The 19140-nt window shown below is 36.7% G+C and overlaps 1 protein-coding gene across 1 annotated transcript; it reads right to left on the bottom strand.

The window, feature by feature from the left end:
• Positions 1 to 13594: 13594 nt before the first annotated feature.
• LOC101429974 (olfactory receptor 6C74-like) lies at positions 13595 to 14573 on the bottom strand. The gene is given in 2 exon segments (XM_012528066.2): positions 13595 to 13744; positions 13746 to 14573. Coding segments are annotated over 2 exon segments (978 nt in total).
• Positions 14574 to 19140: the final 4567 nt, after the last annotated feature.

The raw sequence follows: 19140 nt of genomic DNA, 5'->3' as shown, positions 1-19140 counted from the left end.
ATTAGTCACTCAAAGGGTGTTAAAGCAAAGTATCAGAACTCTTTCGGGTTTATAAAGAGTATTTATTTGGGGTAGAAGCTTACAGTTACAAGACCCTAAATAGTCCAACTCAAGGTACCGTAAGAAGTAATTTCACACCCAGAGTCTGCTGTCATGTGTTGATGCAAGATGATGGTTGTTGTCTGCCAGGGTTCAGTCTTCCTACTTCTCCCAAGACTCCATGGTGCCAGCTTCTTCCAATCTAAACTGCAGGCTAGGACAAGTCTTGTCTGTCTCCCAGGGCATGTTTCTCTTCCTGGGACCTCTGCCATGTCTAATGGAGCCTTCTGTCTTTCCTCACATATCTGCTTCTCTCTATGCTTACTTCCCAGGCTCCAGGATCAAATCTCCAATTCTCTTCTCTGCAGTGTAGTTTTCTCTGTGAGTCCCCACTCACCAAGGAGGTGGGGACTCAATGTTTTACTGATGTGGCCCAATCAAAGCCTTAATCATAATTCAATCAAGTAAAAGTGAAACCTCTGAATCCAATACAATCTAAAGTACCCAGAGGAACAGGCCAATTTACAAACAATCTAATATCTATTTTCAGAATTCATAAATAATATCAAATTGCTACATTGCATTTGAAAATTATTATTAGTAGTAGTAGTATTTTTTAGGGTAGGCGAGGGATTAAAAAGTTTATTAAGACACAAGAAAACTACAAAAATACACAATCCAATACGTGGATTTTAGGCAAACTAAGGGATGAATTATGTATGTGGGACCCAAGTTAGGCCTTTTTAAAACATTTCCTCCTCCCTTACTAATATTGGGGAGGGGCCCCAGCTGTTTGCTCTTCCGATTAGTTGCATTATGATCCCCACCTGTTAGATCTCATGGGCGCAATGAAGAGGTCTGCATTTTGGAGATAGTCAGGACTTCCCTTTGACCCTGGAAAGAGGTCCAAATGGGATCTCATGGTCAGGTTCTTAGCAGTGTCTTTCCAACATTGTTCTTTAGTAGCAGCCTTCCCCTCAGTGTCTTGGTGGGATCACACAGTCATGTTCTTTGCTGGTTCCCAGCTACCTTCTTCCTTTACTCCCTATATTAACCTGCATTAACCCTCACTTCAGATTGTTTACACCCTTATTCTTAAGGGGGAGCTGAAGGGTGATGGTCATTCTTTTGTAGCTGCTTCCTCCTGATTAGGATGAGTAGGTAGGGCCTACCTGACAGAGCATAAAATACTTTGACTATTCTATTGAGGCAGAGGGAAAACAGATCTGGCACCATGGTTAGAACTGGACGAAACCCCTGTAGGACTAATATCTTGTTCTGGAATGTAGTGATTCTGGATGAAATGAACTTAGTTAGAATTTAAGATACATGGTCCTAATAAAAGGATAAAGAAGGTGGTGATAAGCAGGTCCAAAAAGGGGAGTAGCCATGCTGTACTGTACCACAAGAGTGAGAAAGGCAAGGTGCCTTTAGAAGCTGCATTTTCCCTAAGTTGATGGGAAACAGCATTCTTCCTTGAGTTGTTTTATGCTGTTGGTTGGTTAACTCTAGGGAGAGATTGTGGTAGGCCTGCTTGGTTTAGTATAAACTTCCAGCCTCAATTCCCACAGCACTGGTTATGCCTAGGACAACTAGAAGGGGTAGGAGGATAGGCACTGCCCTAGACATGAACTCATAATGATAGTAGAGGTAACAAGACAAGCACATGGTAAGCAAAATAAAGATAGTACTTAAGAGAGCCTTTCCTTTATCATATAGGCATGATCATTAACTACTTAGAAAATGAATTAAATTTACCAGGACTTTTCACATGTTCAAAATCCCTCTGCATATGATCTAGAAGAGATATTATATCATGTATATAGGTACAGCATGTATATAGGTACAGCATTTAGCACTATTCAAGATCTCTTAACTGGCAGTTAACAGATCTATGCTCCAGGTTTGCAATGATATAAATGTTGCCTTTCTGTGGGAATAGATAATAATGCCAATTGTGTTCATTTAAGTTCTACTCATATCACTCTGGTAATTGTTTATTTTCTTTTCTTTTTCTCTTTATTTGGGGGAGGGGGGTGTCCAGGGCCAGGGATTGAACCTGGGACTTTGTATGTGGGAAGCCAGTGCTCAGCCACTGAGCCACATCGACTCCCTTTGGTATTATTAGTCCACTTGATATGTCCTTCACACAACAATGCAGCATCATTGACCTTTGGAGGGAAGCTCCGATGTTTTAATAGTCTGGTGCATAGTGCCCTTCAGCACTATGAAACAAAACCAGTCTGGAAGCAATATCCACTGTAAATATGGCCATCCTGAGACATCAACAGCTACCACAGGAGTCTGCAAATGCAAAGTACTTTAATCAACTTCAGGAGCCATGTCCAGATATGACAGATACTTTTATTGTTATGGGGTCTTCATGACTAACCTAGCCAATAACTCAAAGGGAAAGGCACCATGCAGGGTATTGGGGCCTGGTTTGAAAAAGAGAGTTTGACAATATTAAAGTCTGTCTCTTTTAATTTTTATACATTTTCTAAATTCTTCCAATGCAGTTTATGACATATTAAATGAACTTAATTATTTTTAGTACTTTACTTTTTACTCCTACACCTTTACCTTGTTTACATTAATTAATAGGTATATTACTTTAGCAGTACAGGAAAAACTACTTTCTCCATTATTTTATGAAAACCTAAGAATACCAATGGAATCAAGATTATCTTTCCTTCCCACTACTTTAATATACAGTTTGAGGTGGCCTCTGACAGGTTTTACTGTTATAATGCTACTTTCTATTATATCAATTGGTTTAGGTTTCTAGTTAATAATGGCTTGGAATTAGCCATTTAAATGCTTCAGTTTAGAAGATGCTTTTCCAAAATTCTAATAATTAACCATAACCACATAGACTTGTTAACTTACATTTAAATAAGCTTATTAAATTACAGTTAGCAACCGATGAAATTTATCTTCGTCCATTAAAAAGCCTTACCTTACATTCTGCATTCTGTAATACCTGGGATATTACATCCAAGCTAAATAAAACTGAAACCATTAGAGTTTGTATAAAGAATGTTCTTTTTATCTTTCTCCACAGGAGGCTAAAATCTCTTTTCTTTAATAAAATTTAAAGTTTTGAGTAACTTTAAAAGCATATTGATTTCTAGGATCTGGAATATATTATAATTATTTAATTTTTTTAAATCATAATTTAGAAAGTATTTTTCCATAGCTTTCAAGGAAGTTTGCCTACTGCAATTTGACAATTGGATTATTAATTACTCTCATTTTAAGGCTATAAAAAGGTTTAAATTTGGGAATTACAGGACAAACTATGACTCTTAAATCTCTAGCTGATAAATAAGTACTTATTCAATTTTTAGCAAATCGAATAATAATATAGCCTGTGCATGAATTCAAACTTATCTAATTCTGTATCCAAGTGTGCCTAGTTTATAGAAAGCCAATTAAGTAATATAGGCCTTATAGGCTTTAAGTATTCAGAAAGGGTGTAGACTGAATGTATATTCAAAGTTACATCCAGATGGAATGTGGGTGATATGTTAACTCAAGCTTACCTGGAATGTGGGTGATATGCTAATTCAAGCTTAGCTGATATACAGGCAAATGGCTAAACCCTGAAAATTCTAACAAAGAAAGTCTTTTTGACCCCTAAACTCTCCTGGCCCCACCATGTGTGTCTCCTGTATAAAAATAACCTAAAACCACTACTCAGGGCTTGGTTTTTTGGAAAGGAGTCTGCTGAACTTGGCCAGTCATAATAAACCTTCTCCAAGGTTCCTGAGTCCTAGCCTTCAATATACAATCACTGAATACTCTCTGCTTCCACTACGTTTTCTGGGCGCTCACCCGAGATCACAATGAAGGCCAGAGATGGCAGCATTTCATTGCCCCTTTCAGACACCTCCAAGGAAGCTGGGAGGGCTCAGGCAAACCCCAGCCCAGTGCACCCCTGGACCCCTTTTAGTTCAGAAAGAGGTTTTGGGCTCTGCCAGAGACCTCTTGGCAAAAAAATCAAAAACAAAAACTGGATACACAGAATGATCTAAAAGGAAATCCTGAGAATGAAAAAGGAGCTCCACACAATAGAAGGGTAAGATCCTCGGGGACATAATGTAAGCAAAGTCTAACTGTAAATGTTAGAAGGGGGGCCTGATAAACTCCCAAGAGGGACCTTAATACCGCCAAAAGTTCAGGGGGAAGCCATCTTCTCCAGGTCTGAAAAGAAAAGAAAAAAAGCCTGATGTTTGGTTTTAGCTGATTGCAGGTTGACATCTGATTTGCCTTCACTATGATAATGAAAATTTGTTACAGTGAGAGGTATTGATGGGTTTAAAAGTAAAAAGCTCAAAAATGACCATACTGGAGAAACAAAAATTATGAGTCAAATTGATGGGCATTGTGTTTCTGTCTGTGTGCCATGACTCTTTAGTGTTTCTCCATTTAATTGATGCCAGTGTATGTTTTCATGCTTTCCAATGGTGGTATTGATTTGTGTGACGTAGTGAACTTTGGTTAGACTGGAACTCTGGGATGACAGGTCAGTTGACTAAAAGGGTGTCCTCTTCATTCTTTCTAGAATACTAAGCATGGCTTCTGGCATGTCAGCAGGTTCCCCATAGGAGTTTCTTCTCAGGAATAGGGAAGTTCTGCCTGCTGCTGGTCCACATGGCCACAGAGCAGCCTCTGTGTGAAACCCTGAACTCCAGATCAACTAGTGTAAAAAAAAAAAAAAAAAAAAAAAAAGAAAGAAAAAAGGAAAGAAATCTGAGACCTAGACACCTCATGTCTGTCTCCTTAAAGAAATAAGGAAATAAACCTCAAACTTCTCAGTTTAAACTCATTCATGCCTAACTATAAAAGGTGTGAATAGGGATCAAAATAAAGAAACATCATGTGCCATCAATTAAGGTCAAAGTATTCCTAGAAGTGCTAAAGGTATAAAATTCTTCTGTTTTAATCTGTGCATAATCTTGTGTTCAACTTTGAAATTTGTTTAACTTCCTAAGTTTGCTTGTGCCTAGGAAATCAGATTTAGGGTTTACCTGTTACAAGGTGGATAACAGTGAAATATAATAAAAAAATGAATCTTTAAATGCTAATACTGTCTTGCTGGTAGATTTAATGCATAAATTACAAGTGAAATTTACTTAATTGCTAGAAAAGCAGAAAAACTACACAAAGTTGTTACTAATAAAATTGTTTTAATTGCATAGTTAATAAATAAAGGTGCCCAAATTGATTTTAAGTAAAAACTTTCTAGAAACTAAAAATTGAAATCATTGTATAAATACCTTTATATATAAAATGGTAAAAAAAATTATAACTGAAATTATTACAGTAGAGTAGATGCAGCCTATATTTCAGCTATTGTAATGGTAATCTTAAGCTAACTTACCTTTGTGTATGGCTACTTCAAGTCTATCTAGTGCTTATTATAGTAATGGTAATTATAACTTAAACTTACCTTTAATTATGGTTATTTTATAAGTAAGTTCATATAGCCCCTAGTCTTCAACTATTGCGATGATAATTATAAGCAAAGTTTGCCTTTGTTTATGGTTGCTGCAAGTCTCACCCCACCCCTTGCCTCTGCTCACCATTCTGAATGAAAGAAAAATTGTATCATAGCATTGGAAACATTTTGGTTATAAGCCATTAATTAAGAAAGCCACAAAGGGGAGAAACCGTAAAACCCTAGTCTGGAGAAGCTAGCAAAGGAAAGCCTTCAGGGAGATCTTTCAAGTGTTGTTTTACAGTAGAATTTGTTTTGAAAAAAAAGAAAAAAAAGAAAGATTTAAGTAACTAAGTTTTGTTTCCATGTCACACTATTCATGTCTGCCTATTTGCTCAGTGTATATCTTCATATATCAGGATAATAATATCAAATTAACAAATAACTCTTAAAAAACTCTATTCAAATATTAAAAATGAAATATGTAGTTATATATGTAATAAATATTTCTAGAACCAACTTAGGCTAAACACTATGAAAAGGTCATATAGAAATCTGAATATAGAAACTATTGGAAAAGGAAAAAAAGAAAAATTATTCTGAGCTCTTTAACCTGCCCAGTCCCCAGGGAATTCTGTTTGCAAGAGCTCTGAGGGAGGGGCCAGATTTGGCATATTAAAACTCTGTTTTCTAGGCTGGGGAATAAAGTCAGTTTTAGCTGTAGTTCCCCATTTTAAACCTTTTAACAGCCTTAAATAAGGGTAATTACTAATCCTATTACCAAATTTCAGTAAGAAAAGGAAAAGTTCTTAAACCTATGAAAAGATCCTTACTAAATTATAATTAAAGCAAATTAAATAATTATAATATATTCCAGAGCCTGGAAGTCAGTATGGTTTTAGGATTATTCAGTTTTAGAATTTTATCAACGATAAGAGGTTTTAGGCACCTGTAAAGAAAAGAGGGAAGAAAGAGACATTCTTTCTAGAAACAATAACAGTCTCAACTTATTTAGCTTGTGTGTTATCTCTTTGGTTTATAAAATACCAAGTTAATAAATTAACATTATATGTATTAATCTGTAAAATGATAAAGGCTGTAAATTCATGTTTAATGAAATTAAGTTAAAGAAATGTAGATCTTCCCTCTCCTACATGCATAAAGTAAAATCCATTGGTTGCTAATTGTAATCTAAGGTAAATTAACCAGTCTATGTAGTTATGTTTAAGTATAAAAAGTTTTAAGTGCTTCTTCCAAATTAAAGCATTTGAATGGCTAGTTCTAAAAATTCATTATTAATTACAAACCTAAATTAATAATGGCACAAAGTAACTTCATAGCAATAAAACTTGTCTGGAAATCATCTCAATGTGCATATTGAGATGGTGGTAATGAAAAGTTAACTTGATTCCATTGGAAATCTTCAGTTTTCATTTTAAAAATAAGAAAAGTAGTTTTTCCTCTACTGCTAAAGTAAAATACCTGTGTAATTAACATCTTCATGGTAAAAGTGTAGAAGTAAGAAGCAAAGCACTAAATGTTCATTTAATATATAACACATTGTATTAAAAATGTTTAAAAGATATATGAAAATCAAGAGATAGACTTGAGCATTGTCAAACTCTTATGCATTCAAACCAGGTGTCCAATACACTGCAGGTTGCCTCTCCATATGAGTAATTGGCTAGATTGGTCACTGACCCCTAAAACAATAAAGGTATCTACTACATCTCAGGTCATGCTCCTGAAGTGAATGGAAACTACTTTGCAGTTTAAAACTCCTGCAGCAGCCAACATTGGCTCAGTGCAACTAAGTGTACAATGGATTTCATCTCTGAACTGGCATTGTTTCATAATGCTGAAGAGCCCTATGCACCAGGCCAGTAAAATACTGGATTTTACTTTTCTAGTTTCTCTCTAGGGTCAACAATGCTGCAGCTTCTATGAAGAACATTTGAATTGGAGCAATGAATACCAGAGTACTGTGAGTAGTACTGTGAGTAGAACAATTGGCACTATAGCTTGCTTCCATGGAGAGATAACCTGTATGATATTGCAAACCTGAAGCTTAAAGCTATTAATCATAGCTCAAGTAGAATCTTATTCATTGAGTATTATATTAATTAGTATTAAATACTGTACCTATACCCTATTCTAAATATACATCTGATGATTATGATAATACTTCTAGTAAATCATTTGCAGAAGGACACTGGACATGTTAAAATTCCTGGTCAACTTCATTTCCTAAGTAATTAATAAAAATGTCTGTGAATTAAAAAAATGGCCACATTGCTTGAAAACAGTGGGACAAACACCTGTTTTAATTTAAATAACCACCACATTCACTTGGGGGCAACCTCTCACAATCTTTACCCCAAACCAGGTAAAAGATGAGCTTAAACCCAGGGTCACCAGTAGCTTACAGGTAGCTGGTTAATTAATATGAGACACAATTACTGAAAACCTGCAAGGTGCAGGTAAGGGTGTGTCAAACTTTCAACCCAGCCACCCTACTACTGGTAGGAGCCCAAAATCTGGTCTTGAAAAACCCCTTCTCCATTCTTGTCTTCAGACTACCAAAACTACTCAAGCAGGCAAAATGTAAAGGATGGACCTCTTGTAAACACAAACATTAAATGATTCACATATGATAGCAGTTTTATTAAAAGAAAAATTAGAAAGGCAGGCAATGCAGTGATTTCTCAGTTTGAAACCGTAGAAGCCAGAGCTCTTCCCCCTGAAATTTCAGCCCTGAAGGAAGAGCTGCCCTTCCCCAAAGTTTAAAGCCAACAAGTGGAAAATGGGCTAATATTTACACAGACTCTAAGTATATTTTCCTTGTCCTTCACACTCACTCTGTTGTATAATGAGAACAAGGCTTGCTTACTAACAGTGGGTCAACTACTAAACACAGGCAAAAATCCTAGCGTTACTTAGAAGTCCATACTGTTACCTCAGGAAATAGCAGTTATGCATTATCCAGGGCATCAAAAACAAATGCTGCTATAGCAAAAAAAGAAAACAAAACAAAAACATAAACAAAACTCAAGTCTACCTGCCAGGAGCAGTGCAGTAGAAAGTCCTTTGTGAACTTCACCAAGGCACTCATCTGGGGAGGTATGCCCTAACCAGCTTAGCCAAATGCGTTTTCAAAAGACAAAGCCTGGTAAAAACAGTCAAAGAAATTACCAGGGGTTGCTCAATTATAGCCAAACTATAACATTTACTCTGTAGTTCTGATCACTCCCACAGCTAAAGGAATGTGCAGCTTGTTGCACTAATCCTGAATAAAGTCAGCTGACCAAGAGAGTGCCAGTTCACCAGAAGCACCTGATGGAACACACAAATGCCAATCATTGAACAGCCTGAGATAACTCCTCAAAATCAAAGCTAAGTAGTGTCTATGTCAAAATCAACTGTTTCCTCCAACTCTAGCCCAAATGCCTATTGCTAGGATAAAGGCAAATCAGACTTCCCTTTAAAAACCTTGCCTCTTTTCATCTCCTTTAGCTTACCTGAAAAGAGAAACGCCTCTTCTCTTTCCTCTTCTCTACCATAGGAACTGGGACTAACAATATATACCTAACCCCATTGTCTATGGCAATTTCCCTCTGAAGTTAACCAACAGCATAAAATAATCTTATATGTATGTATGTGTGTGTGTATATACATATATATACTGCTTCCCACCAACTTTAGGAAAATGCCACCTTTGCAAGCACCTGGCCTTTCCTACTTCTACGGTCCAACGTCCTCTTAGTGGGACCATATATTCTCAAAATTCTAATTAAGTTTATTTCTTCAAGAATCAACATCTTGTTAGCCATATGAAAACTTCATCCAGCTTCACCCAGGATGCCAAATCAATCTTCCTCCAACCGAGATAAGATAGTAAGAGAGTTTCACCCCTTGTCTGGTAGGTTCAACTGCCCCTCACCAGCAGGAAGTAGCTACAGAAAAAAGATCATCTCCTTTCAGCAACCCTTTTAAGATTAAAGGTGTAAACTCTCTCTCGAAACAAAACAAAACCTAGATTTTTTGCTGGAACCTAGCAAAAAATCTCCCCAAGATTCCACCACTCAGAAAAAGACTTCCTCCAAAAGCCAAGAGAAGACCTGGGTGTTCCCAGGGAATTTATCATTAAGCCCTCCTGAAAAAAAAATTAATGGGAAAAGCAAGCAGTCAAAAGAGTGAACAGCTGAAACTCCTCCCATGCTCTCATCATACTTCCCTGCTTCCTCCAGTTAATAATAACTAGAGTATGCGCCTTTATAAATAATGCAGTAAGGACACAGATGGGTCCACCTCATAATTACAAAAATGGTGATGCCAAAGCTTAACAAAGTTAAGCAAGGCATCAAAAGTGATATAATACAGCCTATGCATGAGTTCCAACTTATCTAATTCTGTATCCAAGTGTGCTTAGCTTCTAGAAAGCCAATTACGTAATATAGGTCCTATAGGCTTTAAATATTCAGAAAGGATGTAGACTAAATGTATATTCAAAGTTACATCCAGATGAAATGTGGGTGATATGTTAATTCAAGCTTACCTGGAATGTGGGTGATATGCTAATTCAAGCTTAGCTGGTATTCAAACAAATGGCTAAACCCTAAAAAAACTAACAAAGAAAGTCTTTTTGACCCCTAAACTTCTCCTGGCCCCACAACGTGTGTCACTTGTATAAAAATAACCTAAACCCTCTACTCAGGGCTAGGCTTTTTGGACAGGAGTCCACTGGGCCTGGCCGGTCTCAATAAATCTTCCATCTCAGAGATTCCTGAGTCCTAACCTTCAATACAGAATCACCGAATACTCTCTGCTTCCACTACAATAGAACTCTTTTAGAATTTTCATTTGTTAATTTGATATCACTGTAACAATGAATGATGATATACACTGAGCAAATAGGCAGACACAAATAGTTTGACACAAACACACAATTCACTAATTTTACTTAAGATTTTCATTCTTTACAAAATATGTTTAACTGTAAAGTAACTTTATATTCAAGAGATGTCTTTGGAGGTGATTTCTTATTATTCTGCACTGTGACCATGCAGTTTTGCATGAAAATTTTTCTTTAGTTATTGACTTATAACTAAATTATTCCCAATGCTTTAAAAAACAAACTACATAATTGTCCTTTACTTTAGAGCTTAGCTTATTTCCCATTTTGACGTTGACAGTTATTGGATGAGCAACACTAATGCCAGTATATACTCACTGAGGTCATTGAAGTCTAAAGGAAAACTGGTTTCTTCTCATGACCTGCTGCTTTCAGGATTTTTGACACTCAAGGTGGGAAGTCCCCCAGTCCTAGTCCTAAAAGATAGGACTCCTGCAGCTGCTGGACTGAAAGAGTAGACATCCAAACCTAAGGGCCAAGGATTTCCACCAGGCAGCAATCTAGACCATACCTGGATAATCATGAGAGAAAGCAGAGTTATTAACACAAGTAGAAGGACAAGAGACAGTGATGTCTCAAATTTCCCTTTCCCTGAGCAATAGGGGCAGAGGTCACCATGCTACAACCAGGGGAAAAGAGTTACCATCAAAACGATTAGCAAGAATGCACAAGGATGAGGCCAGTCCGAAATAACCATAAGCAACAGTAAACTCAGGTTAGAATTACCGTCACAAATGCTCAAGTCTAAAAGTGAAGCTAGAAAGCTAGTCACAACATAACCATAACCAATGGTAAATTAAGTTTAGGATTACCATTACTATAGCAAGCATACACAAGGGTGAGCTTAGATCTGAAGTTACCATAAACAAATGTAATTAGTTTTTAAACATAGATCATCTGTATGGTCTACCATATGAGCTCAAGATGATTTTTGCATATGTGGGAATATTTCCCCCTTATTAACTATATTTCTGTCTCTATAGTGAGCGATAGCAATTGGCAGTATGTTAGCCAAATACTACAGCTACCTCATATAACTTTTGTAGACATTTAAAATGACACAGGATTTGAATTAAGCAACCATTAACAGTGAGTTATTGAGTAAAAGTTAAAGAACATTTTGAGCAAATTTATAAATTACAAAGACAGCATAAATTTGGAAATTCTTTGAGACAATAGAATATTTGACCTAAAGGTGGGTTCACGATGCTGAGTTATGAAAAATAGTAGGGGGAAAATGTATTGCTTCTAGATTTAAGATAATTTGAAAAGTGTGGCACAGGATTTATAAAGAAAGCAGTGATTACCACATTGTTAGAAGGAACAATATTTCACATGAGAATAATATTGTTCTTAATATATTCATTGGAATGATAGTTCTAAGAAGGAGGAAACAAAAAAGCAAAAGGATAATTTGAATTACAAATATAGTATAGTAATATGATGGGAAGAAGAAATATATATTAGGGGTTAATATCAAAAAGAAAATATTATTTTCAGACTTCAAGGTTGAATTTTACCACTTCAATCTTGCCTAATATCTGGATTCATGTTTTTTTAAAATATGTGGATCCAAATTTTTTTTTTGCAAACCATGAAATCATGGGCAATTTAATTTTGGAGTTTCTATTCATCTGTATTTAAAATAAAAATATTAATATTGACCTTTTTGGTTGCTTATGAGTCTCAAATATCATCAGGAAAGTAATTAGTGAATTCTGTAAACATATTAGTGAATTTTAAAACTACCTTTACTTTTTGTTTACTGCAACTAAGAACTAAATTTTTTTGGATTCTAGGAAAATAGCACAAAGAAGTCACCATGGAAAAGCACCAAACTCAACTCTTTTATGCATGATGGAGTTTTTTTCAAGTGTGTACTTCAGGTTTCAACTAAAAAATAGATATAGCCATAGATCACAAGAGAACATTGCCCCTTTGAAGGCAAGTAAATACTGATCTGCAATTGTGGGCTTATTTTTAAGTTGTACATAAGATCCATAATTGATGCTACTCTATACCTGAAGACCTGAGAAGTGTAAAATAAATATCACAGAATCCTAGAACTATTATCATCTTTCCCAGCATATAGCTTATTTTGTCTGTCTTTAGGAAAGAGTGGTGTTTATACCGAATATGCATGTATGTTCCTTGATGAGTTTACTTAAAGGCCAAATAGCTTATTTATGATATTTCAATAGCAGATCACTCATCACAAATACACCATTACCACAGTAGACAAAGACATTTAAAAAGAAGCATTAACTAAAAGAAAATTCAAAATGTGACAAAGACTCTGACTTATATAAAACTATGCCATGAATGGCTGAATGGCCTCAAGGAGTTTCAGTCTCTTTCTCTCTCTTTCATATCCCAATTCAATGATACAAAGCACGGAATGGGATTTTTAAAATATTACGGACTTACAAAATGCTGTCAAGGAATTATGAATACTATACTCACTTAATTCCATAAGACTGTTTTGGATATCATTTGCATTTGAACAACTGCTCATGCTAACGTGAAATAAGTTGACATCAAATGGAACCAAATATATATTAATACTGAAAAATCTCTAAGATACTATATTACTGAAAAACGTAAATTTGTCATATAGAAGTCAATTTAAGTTACATCTAATAGCAAGATGCAGCAATGACTAAGCACATGTGCTCTGGAATCAGATTATATTTGAATGAAGGTTTTACCTTATGGTTTGCACATTTTGGATGCATTCTTTAATTCTCTCTCAAGCTTGGTTATCTATAAAAAGGAGAGGCTAAACTATCTAATTCATGAAAAATTCATGAAGATTAAATGAAATGCTCTATTGTGAAATGCTAAATTCATTATAATAAATTTATATTATTTAATAATATTCAAATATTCTATTTATTGGAGTTAAGTAAAATTATAAGGACAACTTCTGGATACTTAAATTTATTTTCTTAAATTAGGAAGACATGATAAAAGTAGGATATTTGAATTTCATTTTATATAGATTAATTAGAAACTGAAATTATGAACAGAAAAACTGGCACAATAAAAGGAATTCTAAGGTAGAGGAACCTATTGAAAGGAGTAGAATTCAAGGGAACATTATGCAAAAAATGTAATAGCATTAATCACACCTTGGTAAAGTGAATGAAAGAGGAGGAAAAAATTAAGGTGATTAGGCCCTCATTTATTAATGGATGTATTCAACTATTTTCATTATTTTTTTTTGCAGACAAGGGAATGTATTTGATAGGAAAGAAACCATTTTTCTTTTTGTTATCAATGAAGGCTTGTTTTCCTTGCTTATTTCTCAGAGTGTAAATAAAAGGGTTTAAGAGGGGGGGTAACTGAACTAGTGAGCACAGCTACACCTTTATTTAAATCCATCCTTTCTTGTGCATTAGGCTTAACGTATACATAGATACAGCTTCCATAAGCAATGACAAGGACAATCATGTGAGAAGAACAGGTGGAAAATGCCCTTTTCCTTTTCTGTGCAGTTGAAAATTTCAAAATGGTCCCTATAATTCGTATATAGGAGATAAACACTAACATCAGGGTGACAAGAATTGTCACCAAGGCTAAAGTGAAACAGAATAATTCTATGTGCTTGGTATCTGTGCAAGAGAGCTGAAGGACAGGGCCATAGTCACATACAAAATGATCGATGACACTGCCAGCACAGAAGTCCAGCTGGAGACCCATGTTGAAACCTGGAAAGACTTCCAGCAGTGCAGACAAGCAAGAACTAAAGACCAGCCTGGAGCAGACTTTGCTGCTCATGATGGTTGCGTAAGGCAGGGGTTTGCAGATGGCCACATAGAGGTCGAAGGACATGGCTGCTAATAAGAAGAACTCTGCTGCTCCAAAGACAATGTACAGAAATAATTGGGTGGCACAAGTGTTATAGGTAATTGTGTTGTCTTTTGTTGCTAGGCTGAAAAGAAATCTAGGAATACAAGTTGATGTCATTGCAATTTCTAAAAGGGAAAAGTTTCTCAGAAAAAAATACATGGGTGTTTTAAGGTGGGAATCAAGGAGAGTTAGGGTGATGATAATCAGGTTGCCTAAGATACTAAAAATATAGGTTATAAATAGAAAGAGGAATAGCACAATTTGCCAGTTTGCATCATCTGTCAAACCCAGCAGAATGTAAAATGTTGGCCTTGTGTTGTTTATCATGACAGTATCCACACTTTTGTAAGATCTAGAAATAAAATAAAAAGAAAAGTCATCCCAAATGAGAAGTTTTAACAGACTATTTTGAAAGTGTATTTGTAACATCAAATGTACAAAATTGCTTTAAAAATAATATTCAGACACTAAACAGTATGATATATGTAAGCCATTACACATCTTTCTATTTGTATTCAGTCTACATATTCATTTTGTATTTCTCTGAAACTATAATTCTCTGCAGTTATTCAACAGAGTTGGATGGATTTTTCTTGGATATCTATGGATTCCATATTTTACAGAAATTTCACTTTCAAATATTCTGAACGATTGCCTCACAATGTTTGCATTGGATGGTCCAAAGCCATTGTTGAGTCAGAAAATTCTGGGCTTTTTTACTCCTGTTTTATCACCTCTTTTATTATATTACTAGCCTGGAATTTAAAAAGGCACTGATACTTCATTCAGATACAGTTGTACAATAGGTTTAAGGATTATATCAATTTAAAGATATATTTATAGGTTATATAAAATTTGTTTTATGCTTTTTTAAACCCTAAAACAATACATCCTCTCTGATAAACAAAAATTTTAATACACACATTTATTTTCATTTTATTCATATACAGCTATTGCTAGTTATTCTAAAAATGAAAATTACTTTTTAAAGCTATTACATGTATAAAATTACATGTATTACATGTAATTACACTTTTACAGTAAAGCTAAATAAAACTTCTACATACATTAAACACCAGTAGTCCACGCAGACCTCCTCGCATCTCCTTTAAGAATCTACCACCTATCACCAGGTCTTGAAGATATTTTCCAATCATTTCTTCTAGAAGTTTTATGGGTCTTGCTTTTATCTTTAGTTTTTTTAAAAATCCATTTTGAGTTAATTTTTGGATAAGGTGTGAGATAGGGGTCCTCTTTCCTTCTTTCAGCTATGGATTTCCAATTCTTTTAGCACCATTTGTTGAATGGATTGTTCTGCCTGAGCTGTGTGAGTTTGACAGGCTAGTCAAAAATCACTTGACCATACCTGGTCTGTTTCTGAACCATAAATTTGGATCCATTGGTCTATTGTGTCTGTCTTTAGGCCAGCACCATCCTGTTTTACCACTACAGGTAGGTATTATGATTTAAAGTCTGGAGATGAGGGTTCACTTTTCCTTTATGATGTTTCTGGTTGTTCAGGACTTCTTACCCTCCCAAATAAATTTAATGATCATGTTTTCAAATTTTTCTTTAATGCTGGTGGAATTTTTATTGGGATTGCATTAAATCTCTATATCAATTTGAGTAGAATTGACAGCTTGATGATATTTAGTCTTCCAATCCATCAGCATGGAATGTTCTTCCAGTTATTTAGGGCTTTTTTGATTTGTTTTAACACTGAGTTGCAGTTTTCTGAATACAAGTGCTTTACATCATTGGTTAAGTTTATTCCTATTTGAATTTTATCTGTCGTATTTTATTTTCACCACTCTTTTGACATGTTTAGTTACCTTTATTGATATAATCATCATTTCTAGATGCTGCTATATCAAACTACTGTCTTCTTGCCTCCATGGTTTCTGGTGGGAAATCAACACTTAATCTTATTGCATATTCCTTATATGTTATGCATTGCTTTTCTCTTGCTCTTCTCAAGAATTCTCTCTGTTTTGGCATTTGACATTCTGATGAGTATGTGTCTTGGAGTTGGTCTATTCAGATTTTCTCAGATTGGAAAAATTGTGCTTTTTGAACAGGGATATATATGTCATTCAATAGGTTAGGAAATTTTCTACCATTATTTCTTCGAATATTCCTTCTGCTCCTTTTCCCTTCTCATCTCCCTCTGGGGCACCATGACACGTATGTTTACATGCCTTTTGCTGTCATTTAGTTCCCTGAGACCCTGTTCAATTTTTTCCATTCCTTTCTTAATCTATTCTCTTGTATGTTCACTTTCAGAGGCCATTTCTTCAAGCTCACCAATCCTTTCTTCTGCATCCTCAAATCTGCTATTATATGATTCCAATGTTTTCTTAATTTCATTTATTGCATCTTTCATTCCCATAAGATCTGCTGTTTTCCTATGTATGCTTTCAAATTCTTCTTTGTGCTCATCCAGTGTCTTCTTAACATCCTTAATCTCTTTAGCCATCTCATTGAATTTATTAAGGATATTTGATGGAACTTCTATGTTTAGTTGTCTCAACTCCTTTATGTTATCTGGAGGTTTATCCTATTCCTTTAACTGGGCCATAGCGTCCTGTTTCTTGGTGTGGATTGTAATTTTTTGTTAGTGTCTTCACATCTGGCTTACTAGAGTATTTTCTCTGGGTGCAGTTTTTCTCTTTAGTTTAGGGTTTCCTATCCTTTCTCCCTTGCTGGTTGCACAATAGGAGCCAAGCATGTAGTGGGTGCTGTAAGCTGTGGGGGCTCAAGCTGCTCTCATTGCACCAGGGACCAATGAAGCTTCTTCCAACTTTCTCCTTTGCCAGGGGTAGGGACAGAGTCAAAGTTATGTGGAATAATCCAAGTGCAGGCCTAGGCTGTAGTTGTCTAGAGAGACTGATGAAGCCTCATATCCCTTTCTTCCCTGCCTGGGGCAGGGATGGAGCTGCAGGTGTGGGCAACAATCTGCAGTGCAGGTTCAAGATGATCACAGTTGCTGGTAGACTGCTGATTTTCAGTCTATGCCAGCCAGAGTTACCTGTGGTTACCTGTATATGCTGGTGCAGGGCTCCTTAGCCTCCTCCCTGCCAGAGGCGGGACTGAAGCCTAGGCCAGGGCTGCTGGATGATCTGCATGAAAGAAACTGGTACCTGCTGACACAGAGAGTTTCAGTCAGCTGGGCTTCCCCTCATGCTGGGGGCAGAGTCAGAATGGGGGCTCTTGGCCTCTCTCTGACTTGGGCTGGTTCACACCCCAGCTGTCCCAGGGTTATGTCTTAGCCAGCCAAGTCTACCAATAAGTAGCCACAGTTGGCAGTCAACCATCTCCTCCTACCCTGTTTCTGGGACATAGAGCTTCCAATTCCAGCCACAGAATACCCCCTGGCGTGGCTCATGCCACCAGAGTAAGACAGTCACCGGCTTCTATGGCTTGGCGGGTAATTTCCCAAAGAGGCTGGCTCAGGTCCCTGCAGCTTCCTCCCTGCCAGAGGTGGTGCTGGGGCCTAGGCTAGACCTACAATATTATCTGGATGGAAAAAAGCCGGTCCCCACCAGCACTGGAATGTTCAGTCCACCCCGTTTCCCCTCGTGCCAGGCACGGAGTTAAAATGGCAGCTCCTGGCCACTTTCTGACTTGGACAGGCTCAAACTTTAGGATTATATGGTAGCTCGCTGACTTTACTCATTAGTAGTTGAAATTGGTTTCCAACCATCTCTTTCTCCACCATTTTGGGGAAGTGGAGCTTTTAATTCCAGCCGCAGAACAGCTCCCGAGGCAGCCTGTGCCTCCAGTGGAGGGTGGGCACCAGCCTCTGGCACATGGAGTGCTCTACTTACCAGTCTTCTCTGCAGATGGGCAGTCTCCTCTTTCCACTCCCCCAAGGATGTTGCAGGATGCTCTTCTGGTCTCCTGGAACCCCCAAACAGGTGCTTCAGCTAGCTCCAGAGAGCTCTGGGTGTTTGCTAACTGCCCTGTAGTAGGAGCTGACTCTAGGAGCTCCTTACTCCGCCACCATCTTGCTGGTTCTCCCTACTAATATACTATTGAAATATTAGATTTAATGCTTACAACAGCATTATAAGAGAAAAAGAATCACTCCATTTCATAGACGGGGAAACTGAAGCTTAAGGAAGTAAAGCACTTTCCAAAGTTCACACAGCTGATAAGCGGGAGAACCTTTTATTTTCTGGTCTGTCTGATCAAAACTTGAGTTCATAGTCATTAAAGCACATCACCTAGAGTATATTATCCTGACCACGAACAACTCACTCAGAATGTTCTGAATAGTTCTGTAGGTTTGTATGGCCCTAAATATTTTTCCTTGTGTGAATATGAGTGAGGTGATGAGCCCTTTGAAGTCATATGGCATGATTTAGACTAGAGTTAGCTCCAATGATTCAATTAATTCATGAAAATTGAATCTTGGCAATTAGTCTGGCCACTAATCTGTGAAAGGTCTGAGATTTTACCCTATTGGCAAGCTAACAAGTTAGGCAGTGGCAATTTCATGGATGCTGGCAGAAGACACAAGGGGGTGACGTAGACGGGTCCAGATTGATGTCTGCACCCACACAGTGGGTAGCATTATAAGTGAGAAATCCTGAATTAAGGGAACCAGAATCTTTTACAATGGTGGTAAGAATGACTTCCTTCCTTCAGGAGAGGATCACTAGCTCTATCCCCCAACTCTATTCCTTATACAGATGTTTCTGAGATGATTGTGCATAAAAGGCAACAGTACCTTGCTCAGAAGATATGAAGAAACACAAGAGACCCATGGAGAATCATCTCCCAATACTACTACTACTTGGACTTAATTGACAAGGAAATTTAAATGTAAATGTAAATAAATGGTCAGCTTATGAACTGTTACTTTTCTACATTAAAATAACAAGTTGCTTTG

This window comes from Dasypus novemcinctus, chromosome 12, assembly GCF_030445035.2.
Source record: "Dasypus novemcinctus isolate mDasNov1 chromosome 12, mDasNov1.1.hap2, whole genome shotgun sequence".
Lineage (NCBI taxonomy): Eukaryota > Metazoa > Chordata > Mammalia > Cingulata > Dasypodidae > Dasypus > Dasypus novemcinctus.
The sequence above is the reverse complement of the archived record's forward strand: the minus strand, read 5'-3'. Positions and strand labels throughout refer to the sequence as shown.